Genomic DNA, 27224 nt, shown 5'->3' with positions numbered 1-27224 from the left:
CCCACTACCTGCCTGTACAGCATTTGTTGTCTTCAAATACATCCTGAAGACCCACCTGTTAAAAAAGCACGTCAATAATCCTTAGCTACTTTATTAATCTCTGGATTTACTTTTTGCAGAAACATGCATTTAAAAAAATACTTGTATGTATTTTACTTCTGCGTATTCTCCATGACTGAGCTCTAGCTTCATGCATCTTTAACTTCTGGACCAAAACAGTAGCATAGGGATTTCTTCCATAGAGAAAACAAACTGCTATGTGCTGTGTTTCCTATCAGAACCTGCACTAATTCCTCCCACATCTGAAAAACGCATTTGTGGTGAATTAAGATTAAAACAAAGGGCATTGACTGCAGGTACTGTTTAACAAAGAAAAGCAAACCCAATGCACAAAGAAAGAGGAACAGCCATCAGGACTAGACTCAAACCCCACTAACTGTTTCCATTGTTTTCCATCTTCTGCCTCTATCCTTTGCCAATTCATTCAGATTCAAAACCCTTGAAAAACAACAAGTTCTTTAAATATTACATAATATGCTAAAATTGCTGTCATCTTCTTGCTGGTAAATTCTGTTTCAAGTGTATGAGCCTTTTAAGTCAAATGGCTTAATATCACCCTCCAACAGACAAACGTGTTGTTTGCTTCACAGTGTGGTGATAGCACATGCTCAAAGGCACAAAATGTGAAAAATAACCTTCACAACACAAGCATCATGGCTTTAATCTGCCCAGTTACCAGCAGTTCAAATCAGAGCACTAACAACAGCAAAGAATACAAAAGCATTTTGGAATAAAGCACCAGCGATCATCGCTGGCATTTCTCTCGTCAGCTTCATAAGAGCCAATGGCCCTTTAACTCATGCCAGGCACTGAACTCTGAGCCGCTTTCAGGTTAACTCAAGATCAACTCGTTATGCTTTTTGCACCACAGGCAGATGTGGGAACACAAGGTTTTCTCTTCTGCACACGAGCACCCAATTAACCAGCAGCCAAACCTCACATCCATTTGGACCAACAGACAGGCTGAAAGCAGACACACAGCCGGAAGCCTTCCAACCTTTTTATACCCAGAAGTGCAAGTCTATCGTTCCCCAACAAATTGTTTTCCTTGTGTTGTCCTCAAGAGTTGTGCACTTTCCAACACAGAGAGCATGCTTAGTTCAAATTGTTTTGGGGTTGGCCCACATTAGTCAGTACCATGACAGACTGGGATTTCCGATGTGTGATCAGGGACAATGTAATGAGGGGAACGGCAGCCAACAAAAGTCACTGATTTCCTGGAATATAGAAATAAATGTTTTGATGATTTTATTGGTTAAATGTACTACTTCAGTGGAGAACAGATTTACCTACTAGATTTAAATACTGTATTGTCTTATGGATAAAATGATTAAAAAACAAATGTGCATGTTGTTTTTAGATTAAGATTTCAGTTAGTGCAGAATACAGCAACTAGACAGATGACACCAACTTTTTGTCTATCGTGTGTATTCAGCGGCAGCATTTCTAAAGCATATCAACATTAAAAATTAACAAAATCACAAGAGGGTAATTCTCCCATAAGGGCATTTTAATGACATTTTAGATGCTGAGGGCCCTTTTAAGATGACACTAAACAGAGATCCTCTTAACTAGATCTTAATCCTTCATTAATTAGGAAAATGCCGTCTCTAACAACACTTTTTCAGATGCTGTCTTTTACCACAAGAAGTCCCTGATTTTAATTAGACGCCACTTTGAAACCACAAATCTACTCACTTTCAAAGATAAGATGATGCAACCTATTTCACACCATTTGCTTTCAAGCACCATTTAGAATCCCAGCCTTTAAACCACGGCTGAACTCTTTCACCACGTGACACTTAGAAGAGGTCTTAGTATGATTTAATCTTTTATTGACTGAGTGTATGCTTCCATTGGCCAAAGTGGGTGAGAGAGTGATAAAGAGAAGAATAGAGAGAGAGAGAGAGAGAGAGAGAGAGAGAGACTGCATTCTTACGTGGTTTTGCAGTCCGATATCTTAGTGCAGGTGTGGTGAGGAGGAACACTTCGCCATTTCTTGGCCTCTATGACCATTGCCTCAGCATCCACCAAACCAAAGCCAAAGAGATGACTGACTGCAAGAAGAATGCGCACACGCACGCGCGCACACACACACACACACACACACACACACACACACACACACACACACACACACACAGCAATAGAATTCAAAGTCAACAGGATGGTCAGCTTTTAATTTGGTCATGTCATCAAGGTAACAACATGAAGCTGTCTATAATGGCATGTGGTGATCTAAAAGTTCCTAAGGCGAGTGGGTCATGCATTATCAACTCCATACCCGTTACTGCTTGTTGTCTGCACACTCATACTGCACTCTATAATGCAATAATTTACATGACACAATATCACAGTGAAACAGGCAAGATATTTCTAATTGTCAGAAGTTCTACCTTTGTGTCCTGCTGCATTGGTCTTCCAGTCATTAGCTTGCAGGTGAACTGGCCTTGACGTCTTTACCAAAAGGTGCTGCACATCCCTCCAAGTTATTAAGCGACTGAAAAACAAAAATGACACCAAGAAACACATTCAGACAAATCACACTCCTAAAGGATCAAATCTGTATTTTAGATTTAAGTGGGGTTTTTCACTGTAATGGTCTGCTATTCGTCACCTCTGACATTTATTTTTGATTGCTAAAAACTTTTACATTTTCAATAGTAGCAAAACTGCAGGTATTTTCAGGAACGTTACACATGCCAGTTTCCAAAACCGCACAGCTCTCAGTTAAGTGAGTTGTGTCTTGAAATGTATGTTAAATAAGTGAGTAGCCAATGGTTATTTATGATAGCGCAGAACAGTCGAAAGAAACCTAGCCAAGCAAAAAGGACTCTGGATTTCCTTATCTCTTCTCTCCACGCACATATTGTTCCTGATTCCATATAAAGTAATGGATTCCCTAAGGACGTTTTGTTAAATTGGCACCTTGGCAGTTCAGAAATAGACATGGAAATTTTATAGGTTCGCCATCGTGCTCCTGTGAAAGACAATATGCATCCTGAGGAGACTTCTTGTTGCAAAAAACAGTAATAAAACCTAGAGAACTTATATTTACAGTACAAATATACTGAACTTGACCACAATAAAATCAGAAAAAAAAATATTCATAGAAAATGGTGCATCATTATGTGAAATGAGCATGAAATTGATTAGGGCATAACCCATGTGTGAAGATTTTTTTTATTCCAGTTTCCCAAACAGAAACACCTGTGACATTTTGTGTTGTGCTGACAACAATTTGTTCTGTGTCAACATCATAATCATCCATAGCTCCTGCACACACTGATAACCTGGATGCACAATCAGCTAGTACGGAGCGAAAAATGTGAATGTGGCAAGCATTCACTAACCTATGACAACAGGTATCATTTCTTTACAGTCCCTATGCTAGGAATGAACATGCACTGCCATTAGCAGTGAGGCATGTATATGAGTCCGTCAGTGCGGATAGGGAACACAAATGGCATTCAGGGGAAGGGAGCAGGGGGAACACTAGGAGATGCACAGACCCCCGGAAGCCCGCTCCATTTTACCGGCCCTGCCATTGTTACGTCCCACAGTGCCTTGCACAAAAGGCTACATCTTAAAAGCCGTCCTCAGGAAAGTCAGATTCATAAAATATGGCAGAAGTGAAGAGGAGCCTTATTGTGTCGGAGTACAAAGTCAGTGCTGAGATTTTTTTTTTTTAAATAAGCTTTTAGTAATTTATTGCTCTGCACTCCTCTGCTAATGCCTGCTCGCAAACTGCTTAATATAAACAGCAGGGTCTTAAACGGTCTATTGTTTTCTTATTGGATAAAATAATCTGCTTGAGTAACTGAAACAACTAATTAGTTCATTCACCATATGCAAACAATACCACTGATCTTAAAACACAAATTAAATTTGTGTGAACAACTTCAAAAGAACTACAATTAAAACTCATATGAGCTCTACAGGGCCTTTGAAAGTTTAAAAAAACCCTTTTTTTTAAATCAATAAACAGATGATTTGTAAACAGATAAAAGAAATTAAGACAGAGAGAGAGCGAGAGAGAGAGAGCGAGAGGGGTGAATAAAACAAAGGGAAAGTGAACTGACTTGGCCTCCAGCGTTAGGGCGATGACTCCAGCCACCATGGGCGCAGACACGGACGTCCCCGTGTGACCGTCTGTACAGCGCTGACGCAGGTCCGTGGTAACCTGGCGTGAGAGTGGCAGTAATGATGTGGCTTTACTGTCACCATCACTGTGTAGTCCCACTCAACATGGCGTGATTAAAATGACAGCAAGAAAAGGCATGTGCTGCTAATAACCGAGAAAAGATTTGAGGACCCCTGAAGTGTTAGATGAGCTCATGCCAACTTCCCTCAGCTAGACTTCCTTTAATGCTAGCCATGTTAGTTTCATCCCTAGTTAAACTTCGATCTGGTCCATACATGTGTGAGGCTTGTCCAAACTGTCTAGCCTGGAGGACTTAACTCGAATTTAAAGAAAATTATGTATTCAACATTTTGCAAAGTACAGTGACCAATAACACTGCTCAATAACACTGACTGCTGTTTTGACATGTGCCAGTGTTCTGCAAGTGGCTTCAATCTGCGTGAGTCTGAAAGCAAAGCTGGAAAATCCAATTTCTCCAGACTTAGATCTTCTGTTCTTTAGGAGAATCCTCAAGGGCGTAAAGGGAGGTATTGCAGGTCCTCTCTCCGGGCTGGACTGCTAGCATTTATCTAATGTGCCAAGTCATACTCCGTAAAGCTGGTCTGTAAATATTTTCGATTCTTTCCAGCAGCCTTCTGGGGAACAGCAGAACACCAACTGAGCTTAGTTGGTAACCTTCAGGCATGGATTTTGTGTGTGTGTGTGTGTGTGTGTGTGTGTGTGTGTGTGTGTGTGTGTGTGTGTGTGTGTGTGAGTATGAGGGAGAGAGAGAGAAAAAAAACAGGTCTCAGCATGATGATACTGGATTTGTTTAACAAAGTAAGCATGGCTGGGTTAGAAGTGAAGCCTGAAACCTCACAGAGATGCAGAGAAGAGTCTTCCTGTACACAACCACTCACGCAAACATATCTTAATTGTAATGGGAGAAGTATTGGCGATGCATACTGGGAATAAAGGCATTAAATATCTGTATTCAGTCCACAATATGTTTGAAAAGGCTATATTAAGAATACAGATACTTCATATGTTTCTAGGAGGATCCTCTAACAATAAATAACTGCTGCTTAATTTTTGAAGACACCCATCAATGGGGTTTTAACTGTTTTAAAACTAACACATCAAGACTTTCTTTGCACACCAGAAACCAGCATCGAGGAAAAAAAACAACCTTGAGATAAGACTTTAGGTAGCTACAAAACATGCCAGCAATGAATAATTATTCACTGAAAAATAAAGCATAACAGTGGAAGCAGAAAGCTTTCAAATGAAATATGATTAGGCCAGTATCCATCTGGTCAGCTTGATTAGCTGTTTCAGCAGCTTGACAGTTCATATTTTGATGATAAACCAGCCCTGATTTGGAACCTCAATGCTTTTCATGAATTTGGGTTCCCCTTCCCTTCATTGCTGTTGGTGGCAGGTATAAAATTACTGGCACCAGCTTTCAAAACATGCCTTATACAAAGAATGCTACAAAGACAAAAGGCAGATCCTAACTCGTTTGTGATGAGCTATGGCCAGGTGTGGCAATTTACAATATATTTACTCAAACATATGCAAAGGTATGCCAGTGAAATCCATTGAATAGAGACCTGTAAAATCAAAGCTGGAGGCTGCCTTTCATGTTGGTTCAAAGGCATTCTATGCAAAGAGCAGTTTACAAATTCATCATTCAGGAGCACTGGGGAAAAGCACTTGCCACTAACACTAATGAACAATGCCGCTTGCATAACAAGTGATCATATAGCAGGTATTTAACATGCTTTTCCCAGTGTATTCTAAAATCAATACTAAAATGTGTAAATCAAGGTAAATATAGGTAGTTCGGGTTGATTAGTTCGATGTTGTAGTGTTCTCCAATCTTGGCATTTCGGTTGCAAATGTTTCATCACCAGATGAGGTGACGCATCTTCAGTGTAAGCGTGCAAATCAAGTATTCAATCAGAGACAAGCCTACAACCTGTGACCCAGAGCTGGCTTTAAGCCCAGTTGATCAGCAAATCAATGTCTAGAAAAACAACCAATGGCATTCATGGATCAAACCAGGCCCATGAACAAACAGATATTATGACAAAAACTCACGGATCAAATACGGTATGACGCTCTGAAGATGTCATCTCACCTGGTGATGAAATGTCTGCAACCAAAATGCCAACATCAGAGAACACTACAACATCAATACTAAAATGTAATTTTGAAAATATATTAAATTTATTCTTCACTTATTCTGAATGTTACTGTTGTCATATACACTGGAACACGTTACTGAATACATTTAGGTTGGTGTATTCACTATTCAGTATTTAAACATGTTTGCTGCACACAAAAATACCATTATCCAAAAAACAAGGTCAAACACACACACACACACACAACCTGTAGGCCTATACACTTATCACTCAATACAATAACTCACTGTATTTTTGGTTCAGATTGGCTAAGCTGAGTATTAAAACTTTACCTGAGGCTGAGATCACATAAGCATGCAAATACTGAAGCTGTTTAGTTTAGCCTGCCCTGAGCTTGAGAGCCCCCAGCACAGTCGCACCTTATCATCCTCACCTGAAGCCACCTGGAGCACTACCGACCTCAAAAACAGGCAAAGCAAATATGGGTTTAACTCATCCCTTAATGGCTCCATCTTTGGGCTTTGAACTTGAGCCAGAAAAAAAAGATTTGCCCTTCATCTGTGGGTCCTATCTCCTTATTGCACCAGTCTGGAGAAACACAAACAAAGCGCGTGTGAGCCATCTCAGATATGTTTGTGTCGCAGCAAGGCAGGCAAGGCCTGGCTGCTGGCAGAGAGATAGTTGACGGATGGAAGATGACTGCTCCTTGGCAGCAGAGCATCATTCCTGGTTCCAGCAGTCATTAAAAATGACATGATACAGGGGAGATGGAAAAAGAGAGAGAGATGGAGTGAGAGAGAGAAAGCGAGAGAGCTTTGACAGCTGACGAGTGAGGGAAGCAAAAGAACGCATGCGAGAGAGAGAGAGAGAGAGAGAGAGAGAGAATATGATTTAGTAAGAACAAAAGGACAGTGAAAGAGGGAATGTAAAGCATATCAATGGAGAAGTGTCATTGATAACCACCTAAAAAATCTTAGGAGACTTCATTATCACATTGCCGGTACTTTCTGAAACCATCCTCGAACGTGCATTGCCAGGTGCCTGGCCTCAGTGCCAGACTCTACTGGAGCATTTGGCTGAGCCATTTCCAATTTCTTCTCACTGTCGAAATCAACCAGGAATCCATAAACACTGGGAATTCTCCTTCCATGAATCCATCAACACAGGGAATTCAATGGCCAGGCTGTGACTGCAGAGCAGCCAGCAGTTTTGCAGCTTTCAAGCTAAAGAAAGCAGAGGAGGCAGAGCCACAGAGACATTAAATTAAACACCTGCACATCTGACCCGGGCTCCATCGTGCACTGTGGATTGGCTCCTGCCTCCAGTGCACTTTGCAGGTGTTAATTCAGAGCTGCTAATTTGTGTGTACTCCATGTGTGAAAAACCAATGTGTTGAACACATGTTGCTCAAGAGAAGAATCCCCGTGGCCTGGGTGCTTGAATTAGGGTGGTGTGGTGGGGGGAGTCATCTTTTTTACATCCTTGGAAATGATTTCATGCTTCTTCTGTCACCGAGTTGGTTGTTTGCCATAAGTCTTCTTCTCTAACTGCATGTCAGTATGGCATCTATATAGTCAACAGTCTAAGATAAAAAAAATGTCATTGATAATTCTAGGCTACCACTTCTACGAACTACTCCTAGGTGGGTGCGATTTGTATGCTGATGTAATGTTAATTAAAAACCATCAGTAAAAATACGAAAACAAAATGGAACAAAAAACCCCCCCAAAAAACAGGAACAAACAGAAAGTAGACGTGTCAAGGAAATGTTTGTATTTTCAAGGACCGACCAACCCCTGCCCCATGGAGAGGAGAAGTCCCCATATTGACTTAACTATTTTGCGGTCGTAGAATTCTCCACTGCTGTAGGTGGTGGCCAGGGTTGAGGAGCACACTTCCAGGTACCAGGGCTTGTTGCCATTCTCCGTGCTGCTGCTCACAGAGATGGTGTAGATGCTGTTGGTGTATCCGTCGCATGAACAGTGGTCGCCCTGGCGCCCGCCGTTCCCTGATGCCCACACGAAGATGGAGCCCAGGCCCTTGCGACCCTGTATAAGTGTTCGCATGCGCAGGCACACACACCCACACGAACACGCACGCATATGCACATTAGATGCACAAATGTAAAATCATATATACAGTGGAACATAAAAAACAAACATAAGAAATATTTCCCTGACTAGTCATGATTTTGGATAAAGTAAAAAAAAAAATTACGTAACCCCTATGAGAGGGGTTATCTAAGATCTGTAGTTGTCAACATACTAGGAACACCGTTGACGCCCACTTAGCTCAGAGTTAAATTTATATGAGCTGACCACATTTTGGTTTTCAAAAAGCAGGACTTTCATCTGTACAATCATTAAAATGTATATATGTATGCAAAAAAGATTCCAGGTGAGTAACTGCAGTGTACTGTAGTAAGAGATGTACAGATATTCAAAACTCTAGTAAAGTTCTGTTTCCAGAGAAACAGAATGTTTCTGAGGTCCTTCATCAGCTGTGCAAGCGAAGTGCTATATATATACAAAAAAAACCCCCCAGCTATTTAACTAGACACCTTTCTGAAACCATCCTCAAACACACATTGCCAGGTAAAAAAATCAACTACTTCACGGGACACTTTTCAGTTTTGATGTACCTGATGTTTTATCAATCAATGTGTTTTAGATGCCGTTTATGCGCAATCCATATGTGGTAATCTAGTCTAATACAGATTCCCATATAAACTCTGTCCATGTTGCATCTGTAAAACTGTAAAATTTATTTTTACTTTCTTTTATTACAAGCCTAAAAATTCTTTTTTTTGGGGGGGGGGGGGGGGGGGGGTTAAATTATTTTGTCACATGCATAAAGTCCAGTCCATCTCTCTGAGCATGACCATCATGTGTGACCTGTGTGTTTGGGCATTTGAAGGCGCTATACAAAAGATCACATAGAAGGTAAACTTCATGTACCCTCTCTGGCCATACACTTCTGTGAAGCAGCTACACACAGTGCATGATTGGCCAACTGTGGCATGCAAAAAGGTAGGACTTATAAAGAATAGTCAAAACAATGCCAGTGCTACCAGATTGGGCAGTTTCCTGCCAAATTCGGTAGGTTTTTCATTGGAATTGGCAGGTGCAAATGTGCTTCGATGGTTGGACAATATTTGGGCTGGTTTGTCATAATTTTTGCATGGTTTTTTATGCTTAAAATCTGTATTGCTTTAAAAAAAAAAGCATCTGGAATTTTAATAAGCCTACCTGCTCCCCACATTCAATTAAGTTGTTAAAACTTTCACTGACATTATTCACTCCTGTTGAGGGAACATTGTCAAGGCAATTTATACTGTGATGCTTTTGCAGACTTTTGCAATGCCCAAGTATCCCATCAAGCCAACTATTTTGCCTCTTGTTTGGCTTTCACAATGAGGAAAATAGAAAAGAAAAGCTACCAATAGAACCGGAAAGTAACTGATCCAAAGCCATAACACCTGCTTACAGAGAATGACTCTAAGGTGCACTGCAAACCGCAAAACTGACCTTAGGGACCATTACCAGGCGCTGAAGGAGCACAGTGCAATGACCACACTGCTTGCCAAATTTCAAGACTTTTCCTGTGGCCAAGACGATAAAAAACGTGATAATCAATCATTGATATCATTAATGACCAGTGATGCTGTGACCTCAGTATAGTGACATGTTTTGCATGCCACACGTCAATGAATGCAGTCGATAATTTATCCAATATACTGAAAGATGTTTACATTTGGGCCGTTTTCCAGACATTCTGGCAGATTTTGAACAATTACTTGGCTAGAAACCACTGAAGCAATCTGGGAACCCTGAGCAATGCAAAGAGAGTCGCACAACGTATGGTGACTGTAGAAAGCAAATATCAACATGAAAGGAAATCCAAATCTCTTAGAAATCTCAGCCGGACACATTTTTTGTATCCTAAAAAGTGAACGCTAGCTACAGCTATAGCTAGCTAGCTTGCATTAGCATATTTGCATTGCAATAAGCATCTAATTAGCCTTGTTAGCTATACTGTCTATAAGGTTCTATTTATGGATTCACAATAATGAACAATGTTACGGATTAGTATTTAGCTGTTCAGCTCTGACTTTATGTACTGTGATGTACACCAGTGTGTACTTGTCTTAATACAGTTAAATATCTGCTCATTCCACTGACAGCAAAGTTCACCTTATGTGAACGTGTATCGGTGCTTGGTATGCACATTAACCCCAGCAGGTTTGGGGAACATAGGAATGAGTCAATACATGAATAAACTATATGATTATTCCTCACACATTCTGGTTTTGTGTCCTTGAGTGTGTAGGAGATGTTATGTTTGAAGATGACCAAAGAGCACACAGTTGTACAAATTGAGTGCATGCAATTTTTTTTTTAGTGTGAATGTTAGGTCTCACAATCAAGTAAATAAAGATATCTGGCCTCTGAACTGGTAAGTTCAATAAATGATCCTCCCAGTCTACTATTTTTTAGGTATCTGGGAGAACTTCTGTTGGAAGGGTAGGTTTGCTCATATAACTGATACAACCCTGGTAATTAACTTCACTCCGACTTTTATTATGATGGACCTAATTAAATCTAAAGGCCTGCATATATGCATCATAATTTATGATAAAAGTGGAAAAATGCTTTGACATACATACATACATACATACATACAGTATCCTGATATATTAAATTTTATTGATTGAGCTGTTTAGCTGTTAAAGAAATGGGATCACCACTGTGGATCCATGGCACAAATCTCCACTTCCGTTACCAAAATGCAGGCACACCTTTCTGGTGGCATTGTTCCTGAAGCCATCTATAAGTACAGCTATATCCCTCTTTTAGGTGAATTGTCCATCTCAATTCATCACTCTCACCAGCTTTAAGTGGTGACACATTCATGAGACATTTCTCCAACACAATAAGACATTAATACAGTCTCTGGCAGAATCGTACGTTATACCATCAAGTGTATATGGCTTGTTTTGCTTTTAAAATGTGCCTTTGTACCCGTAGTCTCTTTACAGTATCCTGATCATTACTGAAGTAAATCTGAGTGTAATTCAGGTAAACTAAAAACAGTTAGTGCATTGATTAGTGTGTGTATAAAGGGCTATACAGGACCTTTTTAATGCCCACTTCAAAAGCTTGTTTGGCCAAGGGGCCTGGGCCATCCACGGTCTTGCCATCGTCATCAGGGCCCCAGCTGGCACTATATATGTCAATGTAGTCCGGCCGAATACCTAAAGACTTTGCCTCGACCACATCAGTCACATCCCCATCCAGCATCCGAATGCCTGTGAGGGCATGCATATGCACGCATGCACGCGCACACACACACACATACACACACACACACACACACAAACACACACACACACACACGCACATGGTAGGATGCAAACATGTTCACAGATGGGCATAACACAAACACAGCCAAACACAAACTCGTAAGTGTCGCATAGTTGCAATCAGAGTCCTTTGCTTCTTTGCTTTTCTTTGCTCTTGAAGCCTAAAAACAAAAGTTTCTTATCATCATTTTTACTCTGCCTCTCACCGTCTCTCTCTCTCTCTTTTTAATGAGGTGCTGGGTACACTTTAACGGCTCTCGCCCCGAGACTGTCCCTTAATTTAGAAAAGCAAACATGGCAGATCTGGGACCAGGCACTTCACAGCTAAGAGGAATGGCCGACAGAGCTGTAGTAGGCTGACCAGAGCACACTGTCCGTCAAGAGGTGCTTTCATCACTTTTCATCAGTCATGAAATCTATTCACATCTACTATTTCACACATTCCTAAATCATGTTTCCAACAGTTACAGAGTAGGAGAGAGAGCGATGAGAAGGAGAGAGAGAATGAGGGGAAATTGGAAGCAGTCAGACTATTTATGAGGTCATTTATACAGCAAATGTAGTTAGGTTAAGGTGTGTTTGCAAAGAAAACAATTTCAGTCAATTACAGACTTGCAAGCAGTTTTTGAGTGTGTCCGTGTGTGCATGAGCATGAGACAAGCTCATCCAGCCACTCTAGGAATCTTGCCCCAACTCCTCTGTGGATGCCATATTCAGTGGCAGATGTTAGTACTTTTATTAGATGTCCCGAAGCAGGAAAAGCAAGTGCACTAATAAGAGATAAGATGCAGAACACCTTCGATCACATCCATACCTGCAAGCTATGGCTCTGCAGCTGCTGCTCTGAAAAGGGCAATGGCAAGTTACCTTCAAGCATTACACTTCTGCATGGGAATGTGTGATGGGAGGGAGGGAGGGAGGGAGGGAGAGAGAGAGAGAGGGAAAACGTATACAGTATATGCACAAGTGCATGTACAGTAAGTGCATATGCATGTTTGTTTGTGTGTGTGTAAACATGTGCAAAATGACATTTTAGGTACTGTTTTTTTCCATCTTTTGACTCAAACAGCTCCTTGGAAAGCCAGCAGAGCTGTTCTAGCTCACTCAGGGGCCCTTTTCCTATTACAAGCATTAAACAGCAAACTGATTTAAACGCTTCTGAAATAGCACCAAGTAAACAGAATTTCAACACTTCTTTACGCTTGGGCCTCAAGAGAAAAGACTGAATCGTTTGTAAGCTGCTAATTATAGCAGGCAGATGCCATAGACCTCCAGTAAAGGCTTACGTTTTTAGCTAGATGGGCCACATCAGGCAAGCACACAGGAACTGAGGTTTTTTTTACTCCATCAATGTGCTATTTGCCAACTAATGTATTCATTAAGCACAAGGCTCAGAGAGCATCATTTGATTAAGTCACTATTACTAAGCTCACTTAGCTACTGTTATATTCTCAATTTGTAGAGCACCCTATGTCACGTGTATCTCTGTATACAGTTTTTTTTCCCTTTTTTGTCTTGATACATAAATGTGAGCACAAGGTGCTGACACAGCAGGCCATGTACTGATATAGATGAGCAAGAGAAGCTATGATGCAGTTGCCTGACTGTCTTCAACCTCTCTAATGAATTTTAATGAGAAACTGAACACGTCTTCTAAAAGAATGGGATAACAGTTTGAAGCACGGGGTCAAGGGAATCGTCCTGTATTCCTGCAAGAAAAGATCCATCCAGATAAGAGAAAGAGATGACTCATCACTCATCCGTTCTGCTTTAATCCGCATCTAGATGCATTGTTCTTCACTTTGCGTTCGACTACCCAGGGGTTTTCGACTGGACGGCTCATCGTAATGTATGAAGGTGAGGAACGTCCACTTTGGTTCTAGACTGGGTCTTGTGTACCCTGCTGATAGCATGTAGGACAATTTGAGAGAGAATGATAATGATGCCATTAAACGGGAAGAAGGATTTCAACATTTACATTCAAGGCGATTCCCAGGGCCAGTACACAACAGCCCTTGTCATAGTGCTGACAGAATGCTTCTAGTGTTCCACAGTTACTTCTGCTCCATTGTTCGGTGGCTTTAGCAAATATAATGCCTAGACAGGTCAAGTCAGTGCAAGTCAGGCTTTTGCAAATGCCATTGTAATTAAAGGGGACATATTATGAAAATATCATATCATAATGTGTGTTTTCAGAGCTTATTTCACAAACTGAAATAAGACAACCCAGTCAGTTTTTTGTGGTCTACCTCTGTCAGAAAACAGGGGATAAAGCAAGCTGTTCAGATTAGGCTACCCTTCCTACGTCACAATTATACTGCCCCCATCTGAGTATCTCCGCCCTCGGCTTGAAATCTACCTTTGTGAAGCTGCATCATTTTTTTCTTATAAGTGCGGTTCCCATTAGCATTATGCAGCTAGCATTATGGCAAAGCTAAATGATGAGCAAGGGAACTGCTCTGCTGTTGGCTGCACAGACCACCTCAAATAGCTACATCAGCCCCCAGCTGATGTGTTTGGTTTTCATGGCAACATCCCAGCTACAGTGAGCAAAAACCTGTAGCTACATGTGTGTTAACCACCTGTGTGTCTGACTGCTTTTCCTGGTACAGTGAACGCAATAAAACTCTTACTAAAAGAGGGATCAGTACCAACTGTCTGTGGAACAACTGCCAAAAAAACAACAACTGTCTGCTGTTTAATAAACCATCCCATCTGACTAACAACTTTTGGGGGTCCCCTTAAAGGTTATTAAACTTAGGTAATGTACAAGCCAAACCTAACAGGGAGCCAGGACCCAAAAGGGGAACCCATACTACTCTGGGAAGCACTGGATAGTTTTAATATAATCACAGAAGAATTTTATCACCAGAGGAAAACACCAGGAGGAAAGATCTCTGTGATCAATATTAAAAGTGTGTCAAAGATCTAAGAGGCTCCTGGTGCTAGTGGGGAAATACAGGATATTAACAAAAGAAAACATGGAAGATAAAAAGCTCAATGAACAAATGTGAGGCTTGATCACAAAGGTTAAGAGTTTATGTGTGGAGTTGTTCATTAATGAGGCCAGATAGGCACCATAAGAGTTAGGAGTTAATGAAGAATGTTATGGTAGACTATTCATTAAAATCTCCAGAGCATTCAGGTGAGGTTATGGGAGGCTGGAGTTTCTAGACGAGGCTATTCATTACAGGAGAAGGGTGAATTACATATACAAATGGATCCACAGTGATTAAGCATGGAGCGGTAGTCCAGAAGCAGTGCCAACTCCTCTTAAAAGTGTCAACTACTTGCTTAAAATTTTTATGCCTGTTTTTTTTAGTTTGTTTGTTTTCCATTTCAGTGTGGTAAACCTCACAACCTTCATGCTCTATACAGTTTCTTGATGTCATTATTGCTTAACTGCTTAATAAAATTGCTTAATTGCGTAAATGTCAAAAATTAGAAAAAAGGTGTCCTTAAACCCTTTAAAGCATTTTTATATGTATTAAAATTATATTTAATACAAAAAAGTGTGTTAAATCAAGAAAAACATGTCTGCATTGTTTTTAACTGAGTAGTTACATCAGCATATGGATTTCTTTCATAATGTGTTTCCAGTATTTTGACAACAAAAACATTTTATTCACACCATGTGGCATTCTGACTTATTTCATTTGTATTGGCCTATTAATATATTCTGTCTCATCTGAGACTGTAGTGCAATGTTCATCGACTCTGCTAAACATACCTTCAGACACTGCACAGCCGTTAGTAGAAAGAAAATTCGATCAAATCAAACTCTTTGATGAACTGCTGAAGGAAAGACAGAGGTGAAATTCTTGTGTACGACTGGAAGACCAAGAAAACAGACATCTTTCAAGTCACCCTACTACTTCGGTTACTCACTATTGCATCACCAACATTGAATGAGACTGATTAGAACAACTGCTCACTAAAGTCCAACAACTCCCTCCGAATGTCAGTGTCATTACCACCACCTGTGAGTATCGCACCCAGATAGGCTTGTCTCTCAGCACAGCTGCAAAGGAGAACAACAAACGGCACAGATGGCAGGTGGCATATTCCAAGCCCGGCCTTTTCGCAGGATTAATTGATTTCAAATGTGTGCATGTTGGCCCGCTTACAGCCCTCTAGATTAAGGAGTACGCGCTCCCTTTCAGCCACGTAGGAAAAGTCAAATAAGGCTTCATAACAGGTCCGGAATAATCCTGTCACAGCTATGATTAAACCAATTTTAAATCCAATTTCAATAAGCACCTTTTCAAATTGTTTCAGTGTTTCTTATTTGGGTGCAGTGAGTAATGCAAATTTAAAGACAAAAATCTACACATATCAAATATTGAAGTAAATGAAGTAAGAGCTAACATAGAATGAGCTCGCTCTTATTATTACAATATTCACACAGGTTTGAAAAACAAATTCAAAACAAAGAAACCAAAAAAGAAACAAACAAAAAGATCTGAGATCAAAATAAACACACCGATTTGGGGATTTTTGTTTGAATATAAGATTGTTAGAACAAGGTAGCGTGGCGATTCTTTTTTGCAGGAAACAGCGTACCTCCGATTCGGGCGTTGTAGGCGATGCCCACAACGCAGTGTGAGTTGTTGGCTACAGCAGCAACCTCCCCTGCGCATCGCGTCCCATGCCTAGAGAGAGTGACAATGTGAGTCATAGAGACAATTGGGGTGTGGGTGTGTGTGTGTGCGCAGACATGATACAGAACTACACAACCTGCCATATCTTAGCCAGAGACTAGGCCCAGAAACTGGGCTTAACAGAGAGAAACAGAAAGCCGGAATTATAGTGGGCAGGGGAGGGCTAGACTGCAAAGCTCAGCGCCCTTAATGATAGCTCAGGGGAAGCAGTTCCCTGCTGAGTTCCTGGCTGGACCCGCTCTGGAATAAATGTGTGGTCTGAACCACTGACCGATAGTCTGCACAGCATTGGCATAGCCTGCAAATTGGATTTGGTTAATGGTTGGTTGGTTGGTTGGTGTGTGTGTGTGTGTGTGTGTGTGTGTGTGTGTGTGTGTGTGTGTGTGTGTGTGTGTGTGTGTGTGTGTGTGTGTGTGTGTGTGTGTGTGTGTGTGTGTGTGTGTGTCTCCACAATGGAAGTGAATATTAAAGGTACTAATCCTCCTTCAGGCTAGGAACAATGTTGAGTCATCTGCCTCTCTCTCTTTTTCTCTCTAGCTATCATACTCTGTTTCACTGTCATTCTCTGTCATCCAGCTATCATATTTTCTCTCTATCATTGCATCCCTCAATATTTTCTCACTCTCATTTTCTGTGTCCAGCTATCATATTCTCTCTCTGTCATAGTCTATCTCTGTATCTGCACATTCTATATATTGACATTAAAGGTACTCTTATTTCACTTTTTTTTTTTGTTTTCCCTCCATTACTTCTCCATTACTTCTTCTATATCAGGTGCACACAGCAGAGACTGCAGCTCTAAGCATGAAGGGGGAAAATTGGTTGAGAATGTGCAAATTGCTGCTTGCATTCCAAATATCGTCACAAGGAGTATCAAAGCAGCACTTTGAAGTTTTGTCTCGCCTTTTAGTAGATATAACGCAGAAAGGATTCATAAGCATGAAGCAAGAGAAACAAGAACGTGAATTAATTCAGGTTTTTATCAAAGAGCAAATGGCATTTTCAATTAGACTCCACGCCACTCTCAGTCCCGCAAGATCCACACAGTCCCTGTACCTTGTCTTGACAAGGCAGCTATGTCCTGATGAAACCCTATGAAAATGTATCCCATTTGTTTATTTTAAACCATCAGCGCTGATGATTTTCACTCCTTGAGCAGCAAAAGATAATGATGGATGTGACAGTGTGACAGAAATAATGTAATGAAGAAAGTCAACCAATCTAAGACTGAGGCTTTTGGGATTTGATACCTCTTCACACATGCATTAGATAGGCTTTGCTAACTAACAGAGAGCTTGTTAGCGGGTCTACAGGCCTCTGTGAATCTGACAATGTCACACACACACACTAAGCTGTTTCTGACAGAAGAAACAACACAAGCACTTATAGTCAGATAACTGAACTAGTATATTTATCAAACCCCACATAAAGTTGTAAGTAATTAATTTCATTTGCTGATGATGTTTAGAAAATGAAACTGAGACCCAGCATATTGACAAAAAAAGTGTAGACAAAACTGACTTGTTTTCGTTGCTGGAGTCATATCTTGGTGTTGGGTCATGGTCGTTGCCGTTGAAATCGTAGCTGGCTAGCTGGTCCTAAGCACAAGCAAGGAGGGAAAAGACCAAACAAATCACCTCAGGCAAAAGCTATAAACAGGGAAATAAATAAATATTATATTATACTGCCGAAGATTTCTTCCCATTTGGGTCATCTCTCATCTTTTGCCATATTAGTGAGAGGCTAATAAATTGGGCCCAATGCAGGCCATAAATTGGCAATGTAATCCCAAGTGTCAGGTGGAGAAATGAAGTGTATTTATGGCAGTGTAGTGTCCTGCGAAGCCTGAATGGGATACAGCAGAGAGCCATTGCACAAAGCCCTCATTGTGCTCCCCCCAGATCAACAATATGCTGTGTATAGCACTGCCGTGCTTGGCACAGGCAAGTAAAATGTACAGAGGGACAGGAGCTCAGTTCACTCAGAGCCAATAACAAGCGATTTTACAACCACTGTACGATTCGACTGTAGTCAACTGCCAGTCATTTTATTACACATATTGGATTTTCTGAAAAGAAAAAAAAATCTTTGTGCTGCAAAACAAGCTAGTGTGGGTAAATAATTATACACAAGAAATTGCTGTTTTATTATACCTACATTCTGCACACAACATAAGCTATAAAAGTCAGACACTTGTGCCCCATGTAGTGTACTACAAAGGGAGTGGGGAGCCATTTTGGACATGGACACTCACATAGTTCTGGGCTAGATCAGGGTGGTTCCTCTCTATCCCATCGTCAAGGATGGTGACGACAACATTTCGCCCCGTGTAGCCCCGCTGCCAGGCTGCCAGGATGTTCATTTCAGAACGGCATTGGCTGGTTTTATCCCCGCTGTGCTGAAAGATAATAAAAGAATTATTTTGCAGTGGCCATGATAACACACACAAACAGACACACACACTCATATTCTGTGCAATGAACATGTGAACATCAGATTGTGTCATTAAGAAGTACATAAAAGCTACATTAGTTTATGTAAATGGGTAGTGAGTAGGTAAATAAAATCAACTGTCACAATCTTAATATATATAACAATTTATATTGTACATAATAATATAATACAATATATTATATAACTTATAAAGATATACACTCCTTAAAAAAAGGGAACAATTAAAAAAAATCACACCTCAGATCTCGATGAACAAAAGATTCAAGGTGAATATCTTTACTAAAATAAACTGTATACTTCACTGAGAACAAAATGACGTAACAATGGTCAATGGAAACAAAAATCATAAATCCAATGAGGGTTGGATTAAAAAATCAGAAGAAAAATTCAAGTAAAAAACTGAAAACAAAGGCTGATCCAATTTGCATGAATTTCATTACAGCAACTCATAATGTGACTCAGTAGTATGCCTGGTCCCCACGTGTCTGTATGCAGTCCTGACAACGTCTGGGCAGGCTCCTGATGAGATGGCAGATGGTGTCATAGTGGATCTCCTCCCAGACCTGGATCAGGGCATCAGTGAGCTCCTGGACAGTCTGTGGCACTACTTGGCAGCGTCAGATGTACTAATACATAATATTCCAGAGGTTCTCAATTGGATTCAGGTCTGGGGAACACGAGGATCAGTCAATGGCAACAGTGTCATCCAGGAACTGCCTACACACTTTGGCCATATCAGCAGTCACGGTTCCGTTGGCTATCACATGGAGGTTTGTGCAACCTTCCAAGTATATTCCTCCCCAGACCATCACTGACCTGTCACCAAACTGGATGATGGTACAGGCAGCATAACATTTACCACAGCATCTCCAGACTCTTTCAGGTCTGTCATGTGCTCAGTGCAAACCTGCTTACATCTGTAAAGAGAACAAGGTGCCAGTGGTGGACCTGCCAATTCTGTTGTCCTCTGGAGAATGCCAATTGAGTTGCATGGTTCTGTGCTGTGAGCACATGTCCCAAAAGAGGACATCAGGCCTTCATGAAGACTTTTTCTGACAGTTTGGTCAGAAACATGCACACCAGTAGCCCACTGGAGGTCATTTTGTAGAGCTCTGGCAGAGCTTTTATTCCTCCTCACAGAAAGGAGCAGATACTGGTTCTGATGCTGGGTTGACGCCCTACTATGGCCCTGTCCAGCTCTCCTCAGGTAACGGCCCATGTCCTGGTATCTCCCCCAGGCTCTTGAGACCTTCTTGCAATAGCATGTATGGATGTGCCATCCTGGAAATGCTGAATGCTATGCAACCTGAATAGGCTGCAGGTACCACCTCATGCTACCAGCAGTGACGTAGCAAGATGTAAAATTACAGTACTCTAGAGAAAGATCAGTCAGGAAGAATAAGGAAAGAGTCATTGGCTATGGTCATCACCTGGAAAACCATTCCCTTTTTGGGGATTGTCTTGTTGCCTCTCCAGTGCAACTGTTCTCACTTTCATTTGCACCAAAGCACAATCGCTGAAGTTTAATAGACTTGGTATTATACTGTGCTAAGTAAGTGTGCCCTTCATTACTTTGAGCAGTGTGTGTGTGTATATATGATAGCTATAGACTTTGTTATATAATTGTTTTCTGTTGAAGATAATCTTTTGACTGAAGATCATCTTTTTTTTGTTTAAATCAACTGTCAACTGTTTTGAATTTTCTTTAATTTGTAAAGCACATTGAACTGCCTCATGTACAAAATTTGCTATATAAATTAACCTGCCTTGCCTGGATTGGTGTAGCCAAGCATACAGAATGTAGCTTGCAGGATACTCAACAGCATGCCTAGTGGTTGGTGTAAACAATGCAGCGTGCTCAGTCATGCAAAAACAGGGTTGTGTTTTTTAGTCAGCATTAGTGATAGGTGCTGTGAAGTGAGGGTTATTTGTGAATCCCAGAAGGACAATAGGGACATAGTCCTCAACCTCCTCACTTTGTATAAGCCTTTATTGCTTCCACTGACCTCGTGACTTACAGCACAAAGCCACACATTAAAATGTTCATGTTTATTCAGATGAAGAGGTGTGGATGTCCTTGTGTTGGACTGTGCATCTCTGTCCTCCTCTGACAGGACATGAAAAAAAGGATTCTGCCTGAGTATGTGTAATCTGCTGCTAGGATTTGGCCAAAGTAACAAATGAAACCCTTTGATGCAATTTACTTTGCATGCAGGAATTGTGAGTTTGAATAAACTAGTAATTAGGAACTTATCTTCAAAAATCTATGAATTGCCAACGTATGCATATAGTGAAATGTGCTGAATCATCTCCTGCTACTTGCCTATAAGGATATTTTAAGTGAATCGGTGCTTTGTATGTGTGTGAATTTGCATATTCAAGAAAAAGTCATAATTCCCCTCACTGATTTTGCCACAACCTAAAAAATGTTTTAGAAAGACTGTTTGGAGCAAAACTTTGAAATACAAAGGCCTAATTTATGTATTGTTACATTTACTCTCCTATCTTGCCTCTCTCTATATAAAAGTGTCTGAAAAAAGTATTTACTGCCTGCTGCAGTCACAGACCTTTCTTAACAGGGTGTATTAATTTTAAGAAGCATAATATCCTGAAAATACATGCAAAGCTGCTGTAAGACATGTTCGCAGTTCTTGTGAACATCTGCAAAACTTAGCCACCAAAAGTGCACCGTCTTGCTTTACTGCTCTCCTTCCAAATATCTCTCCAAAGCACCTCCATAAACTTGCCCTTCTATGTGCTGCCCATGCCCATGCAAAATAATTCACAGGGAGTGAGGACAACCTCCTGGGGGATTCCTGATTGGTAAATGCAGCCAGACCATGAAGAAACTTTTATTCACCAATTCCAGAGCACAGGATAGTCACAAAGACTTTTCTTTTTCAGAGCATTCATATTAGTGATAGTTATCAGGAAATGAAAATTTCTCTGCAGTATTCTTACAGACTTGTTCATCAGAATCACATGTTGGAAAATGTGCAGGTAAACAGGATTGTTTCTGAGCCAAGAATTGGGAGATTATCAAGCTCCCTATTTTTTTTTTATTGTACATCAATTATTTAAAATCAACCTGAGCGTGTAATTTTTAGATTTTGATGATTCTACTTTTTTAGTGTCTTATAAGGATAGTTAAAAATGCCCTTAGTATTTAACTTGAAAATGTAAGCAGATGGCTGCAAATGTAATCACATAACTAGAAAAATCTTGGAAAAAAATATTTTTGGCTCTAAAATAATATTAGGTACATCATTTGATAATTGTTAAAGTACGGGAACATATCAGTACCATATTACCATGAAACTGAATGTAACCTATCTTAGCTGTGAAATAGCTTACTCTTTGTTAGATCAGGGCATGGTTTAAAAGTCAGAAGCATCACAGCACTAGAATGTGAGGGGGCATGTGTCCCCTCTGTTTTTTTTAATAGATTTTTTATTGTATTGATAAGTAATTAATTTGAATTATACAACTGCACTGCAAATGCAGCACTGATTATTTTGATGTCAATTTAAAACACGTTGAAAACCAGAAATTTCGTCTCTTAAGGCTGTTTACTCTGTTTTGCTGTATTGTCCTATCTAGTCTGTCCTTGTGTTTAATGTGACAAGAACCATAATGGAAATTAGGGCGTTACTGTGTTCAAATCCTCTATAATTTTTAATGTGTGTAATGGCTGCAGCACAGTATTATATGTGTTTTAAATCATCCAGTAAATTCAGTCTATCAATAATGTCAGAATAATGTGATTTAAACTGTCTATGTAATCTTTTTACATAGGCTAATTGCATTAACAAGCCTAGTCCATGATATGATCCTTAACATCCAACAATAACACCTGAAATACCCAAATCTTAAAACCTCATAAGAGTAATCTCTGCAAGCATTCAAATTCATCAGTAGTCATGAAGCCATTTCACCCGTTTCACATGAAACCAATTTCACGGATGTGTGTCTGTCCCATGCTGCATCCATTCCCAGCACGAAGCACAGCATGAGAAAGACAAGACTGAGGCACGGTGAGGAACAGCTTCAGTGTTTGTAAAGGAGAATACATGTCAGTGGCTGATGTATGGGCACTTTGAAGAGTAGCAGTAAGTTGATATATCTGCCTTTCTGTGGGACAAGCCTACTACCAGAGTGGTGTGTTCGGTCACATTTTGTGGGGTGCATTTAATTTCACAAGAAAACCAATGACGGCAGAGAAAAGGTCCACACACAAGTACCGTGGTGGAGGCATTGCGTGCAATCTTTTCATCTTCTTGTGCTTCGAAATGACATTGTGAAGGTGGGAGGAAGAGACAACGTTGTTTGGCTTTCATCTAAACAGGAGCGATGCAGAAAATGAACGAGGTCTCAGTGCCCTTAGGACTTTCAAACCGTGAATATTTATGCATTTAATTTAAGTTTAGATTTGGGCAAATTCAGTTTCCCAATCATTTAAGATTGACTGTCGTATGCAGTGCAATTCTGTATACCACAATTATTGCAAGTGAAAAAGCAAGCTTACTATAGCACTCCTTTATATATTTACAAGGCTCAGAGCATAACACTTTATTATGTAGACCAGGTAGTTTAAGCACTTAATAGACTGTTAACTCAGTGGACTGTGCCATTAATCAGTCATAATTAAGCTATTTATTTTTTAGTTGTTCACACTCAAATTAAAGTAATATTTGTATATCAGGAATTATATTTGTCCATGATTATGTGGTCTTAGTACCTGCTTCACAAAACCAGCAGAAATAATAAAGAAATATATTGAGCTATTAATACCAAAATACACTCTCCTAATCTGAAATGTTCCATTTGGAATTGACATTAAGCATAAAATTACAAAGTCATCAACATTAAGTCAAAAGAAAAGTCACATATGAAAAAGACCTCAGCATCACCTAATAGAGTTGAATAAAGTATTTTAGACCAGTAGGAACACACAAAACATGTGCAGTGTATGAACTTCCTGGGCCTCAGAACCACTTTATGCAACTAATGTTAATTAAGTACTTACAATATACCACAATTTGGACCACTTGGGGTCATTGAAGTAGATGAAGTCTGGGTCACTGCGGGCATATCGCTTCACGCGAGACTTTACGATCTGCTGCTGGATCCAGCCCACCTGGGGAAACATGCCAGAGCTTCATCAGACTGTGCCACGTGCCATTTCAGGCACATCTTCCTGAGAATAAACAACCATGCAAAAAACACAGATGGAATTCGGGCACTTTCACTCCCTACCATCTCCTTACCAGTTTCTAGCCTCACTGCAGTGTAAAAACTGCTGTCCTAAATAAAGTTATTGTATCTTAAAATCAAGACTTGTACTAAGACAGTACTAATAAAATCCATCCAAACAGACAGGCTATCACGCCTTGCCGTTTCAAATTAATGCTAATGAGCAAGAATGGGACACCTCTATGCCTATCCACTATTCAAATGCTAATTCAATTAGGGTGAGATCGCAGTAAATAAAGCATGATAATAATCACTCCACTAAGTTAAAAAGTCAGCCTGGTCTGGTTAAAATCTCACTCAGCAATGAAATACTTGAATTTGTGGATTGACCAAAATCTCAGACGGTCTTTATCAAAAGCAAAACAAGACAATGTGGTTATCATCTTTTCTAATAAATTGAATCGGCTTCCTTTGTTGGTAAAGTACCACACTCATAAATCTGTAGAATTTAGCTGCCTGTGGTACTGAAGATCCATAGCGCAAAGACCTATTTATATGTAATCTTAATGTCCTGTTCCATCAGACCTGTCAAGTGGAATGTAGTCATTCCGTAGTGAACACAAAAAGGTGAATAGTGGAAGAGTAGAACATTTTTACAGGTCAACAGCTTCTCGTGGTGGATGAGAAACGTTCAACGCAGAAGGCGTGTGGGCCTCCACCTGCAGCCAGACACTGGTGAAAGGGGTTGCTGGGTATTTGCCATGCTGCTCCATTTGCACACACAGCACGAGGCGTGATACGATCAGAGAGCCTTTGCAAAGCCGCCGACCAATAGACCTGCATCGCAGGTTTTATTACTCCCGAGATCCCGGCTGTCGGAGGGGATAATCTTAGCGGGAGAGGGCTGGTTTCCAGGCCCCGGGAAACAGCTTGACTCTGAATGCCTGGCTGCACTGTCAAACGGAATCGTAGACAAACGGGCTGCCTGTCATATTAATGGGTCTGAACCCATGGTGGTTTGACTTTCTCTGAGATAAAAATCGGCGAGGGCATTGGAAGTATGACAGCGTGTGCTGGGGGAAGGGTCTATGGAAGGGAACAACTCACCTTGGGGTCCATGTGGATGAAGCTGTGGGCACCCCTGGCAGCAAAGGTGGACCTACGCACAACGCGACTGTGATGGAAATGGTAATGGTCTTCCAGACCACCAATCTGAGTCCATCAAACAAAACAGAGAAACAAATGAGGACTAAAGAGGACCTCTAAGGGGTATTGGAGAAAGCCTCTCAAAGAATGGTCACAGTCAAATGAAAAATGGTGTACATCACCATTTGCCACCTTGGAATCTTTTAGGAAGTTGCCACAATTGGCAATTCCAAGAGTTACAGGAAACAGAGAAGTGAGCATATGGTACAAAGTGGGTGGTGCGATAGCCACTGGAGTCCAGTGAACATGAGCCTTCTGCCCTTATTGGCTCTTACAGTTTAAGGCACTCCAGATTTGGAACAAAAAAATGGGGATTTACACCAAACAACAACATACTCAGCTCACACAGTATATGCGCCAATTTGTAAACAAAAAATATTTACCAACTTTTATTATTAACTAATATAATGTAATTAGCCCAAAATCGTCTTTACCAGCTCAAAACATGTGATGTTAAATACTACACATCAAGCTTGCACAAAAACGCACAGGAATGTGTGCACGTGTGCATCTGGAAAGATGCCTTTCCACCGGTTCACCGTCAGAAGTAAGACTATTCTACTCATTTTATAGTCTAAAGAGTTATAGATGCAAAAAGCAATAGTTATAACGTTAGAAAAGTTGGCTGTTTAAAAAAAAAAAATCACAAAAAAGTACAATATTCAAACGTGGATCAATGGATCGGAGTAGAGATTTTTCCCCCATTCATTACATATCTGTAATGTGTTACCAAAACTATTAATCGACATTAACTGTTAGGTTCAACGACTTTGAGAATGCAGACTGGGTTTCCGGGATGGATTAGGTGAAAAAAAAAACAGTTAGACATTTAAAGATACAAGTGGAACAGCTTTAATTTACACACCACCTGCCGCTTCCTTGCAGACGAAGAGCACCTGGTGCTGATTCGAACTTTCGTTCGTTTCCAGACGGCGTTGTTTAGTTAGTAAATACAAACTTCGGGCTACCAAACACCATCAAAAGTACATTGTGGGTCGACACCAACGACCCGTCAAAACGTATTTAAATTAGGGAGTTTACAGTATGTTTTACTAAAGCGCATTAATCTCAAAACTACGTATCAGATGTACAGTACGATATAAAGAAGCACGTTGTCTCGTTACGGTAGGAAATGCTTGATTTATGGAAACAAAATTGAAAGGTGAAAATTAATAGTACATATCTCAAGAACTATAGGCTAGCGAACTGAGTATGGAGAGAATGCGTTTCTTTATAGTAGTGCGCCTGTGAACTCTTACAAAAAGTAAATGCTATAAAACCTTACCTGACCCAAATTTGTGAAGCCATATTTTGAAGCAAGTTTATCAGCTTCTTTAGGTCCTCCTATGATTCGTACAGCCCAGTGATTGGTAAAAACGCTCCGAGAGGACAATGTTTCACACACAACAAAAGTTGACAACATAAAAACAACAAACAAATGCATATTTTTGGCCGACAGTCCAACGCAATTAACTTAATGATAACTGAAACGCCGCGGATGGTAGAAATCCAAAAACCTCATCAAAACGCACGAGGGAGCACGGTACTGTAAACGAACATCAGCTGTCCTCAATCCAAAATACACTACAGTCCAAATGTCATCCTCACATCTGCCCTTTTAATTAGCCACAGATTCTCCCCCCCATTCACACCAATCATTCACAGTTTATCATCCAACTCCATGAATTGAAATCAATGTCAAGTACGCGCCACAGCGCAACAGCAGAGTGTGCACAACGAGCCAATGATAAGTCGTATCAGGCAGCCTATGACAGCGAAGAGTGCGGTGAAACTCCGGGCTCGCAAAGCTGGCGAATCGCGGACTTCAAAGCGTGCGATAGCAAAATTGACGTTGTTCGTTTCCTGTCAAAACTCGCCTGAGCAAGTTTAGCATCCACTGGAATTTAGATTAGCTCCAAGTTTTGCCGTTGTTGTTGTCCTTGTTGCTTCTGCTGTTTTCTTAATCGAGGTGTTTTAAACAAATGGTTCTTTCTTTGTATGCCATTACGCGTTTA

The 27224-nt window shown here is 40.5% G+C and overlaps 1 protein-coding gene across 4 annotated transcripts in view; it reads right to left on the bottom strand.

Annotated features, from left to right (window-relative positions):
* The window catches only part of pcsk6 (proprotein convertase subtilisin/kexin type 6), a 50414-nt gene extending 23392 nt beyond the window's left edge, over positions 1-27022 (bottom strand). The window contains exons 1-11 of one of the 4 annotated variants that reach the window (XM_035527224.2): positions 26495-27022; positions 25111-25215; positions 23837-23947; positions 18611-18754; positions 17878-17954; positions 16259-16347; positions 11469-11641; positions 8169-8381; positions 4143-4243; positions 2457-2560; positions 2000-2117 (exon numbers count right to left, since the gene is read on the bottom strand). In XM_035527224.2, the coding sequence (XP_035383117.1) occupies positions 2000-2117; positions 2457-2560; positions 4143-4243; positions 8169-8381; positions 11469-11641; positions 16259-16347; positions 17878-17954; positions 18611-18754; positions 23837-23947; positions 25111-25215; positions 26495-26653 (1394 nt within the window). In that variant the 5' untranslated portion in view covers positions 26654-27022. The remainder of the gene's footprint in view (positions 1-1999; positions 2118-2456; positions 2561-4142; positions 4244-8168; positions 8382-11468; positions 11642-16258; positions 16348-17877; positions 17955-18610; positions 18755-23836; positions 23948-25110; positions 25216-26494) is intronic. The other 3 variants (XM_081710012.1, XM_027004511.3, XM_027004509.3) reach the window with 3 other exon arrangements.
* Positions 27023-27224: the final 202 nt, after the last annotated feature.

Source organism: Electrophorus electricus, chromosome 3 (genome assembly GCF_041902795.1).
Source record: "Electrophorus electricus isolate QZ-2024a chromosome 3, ASM4190279v1, whole genome shotgun sequence".
Classification (NCBI taxonomy): domain Eukaryota; kingdom Metazoa; phylum Chordata; class Actinopteri; order Gymnotiformes; family Gymnotidae; genus Electrophorus; species Electrophorus electricus.
Note: the sequence above shows the minus strand (reverse complement) of the source record. Positions and strands in the feature narration are given on the sequence as shown.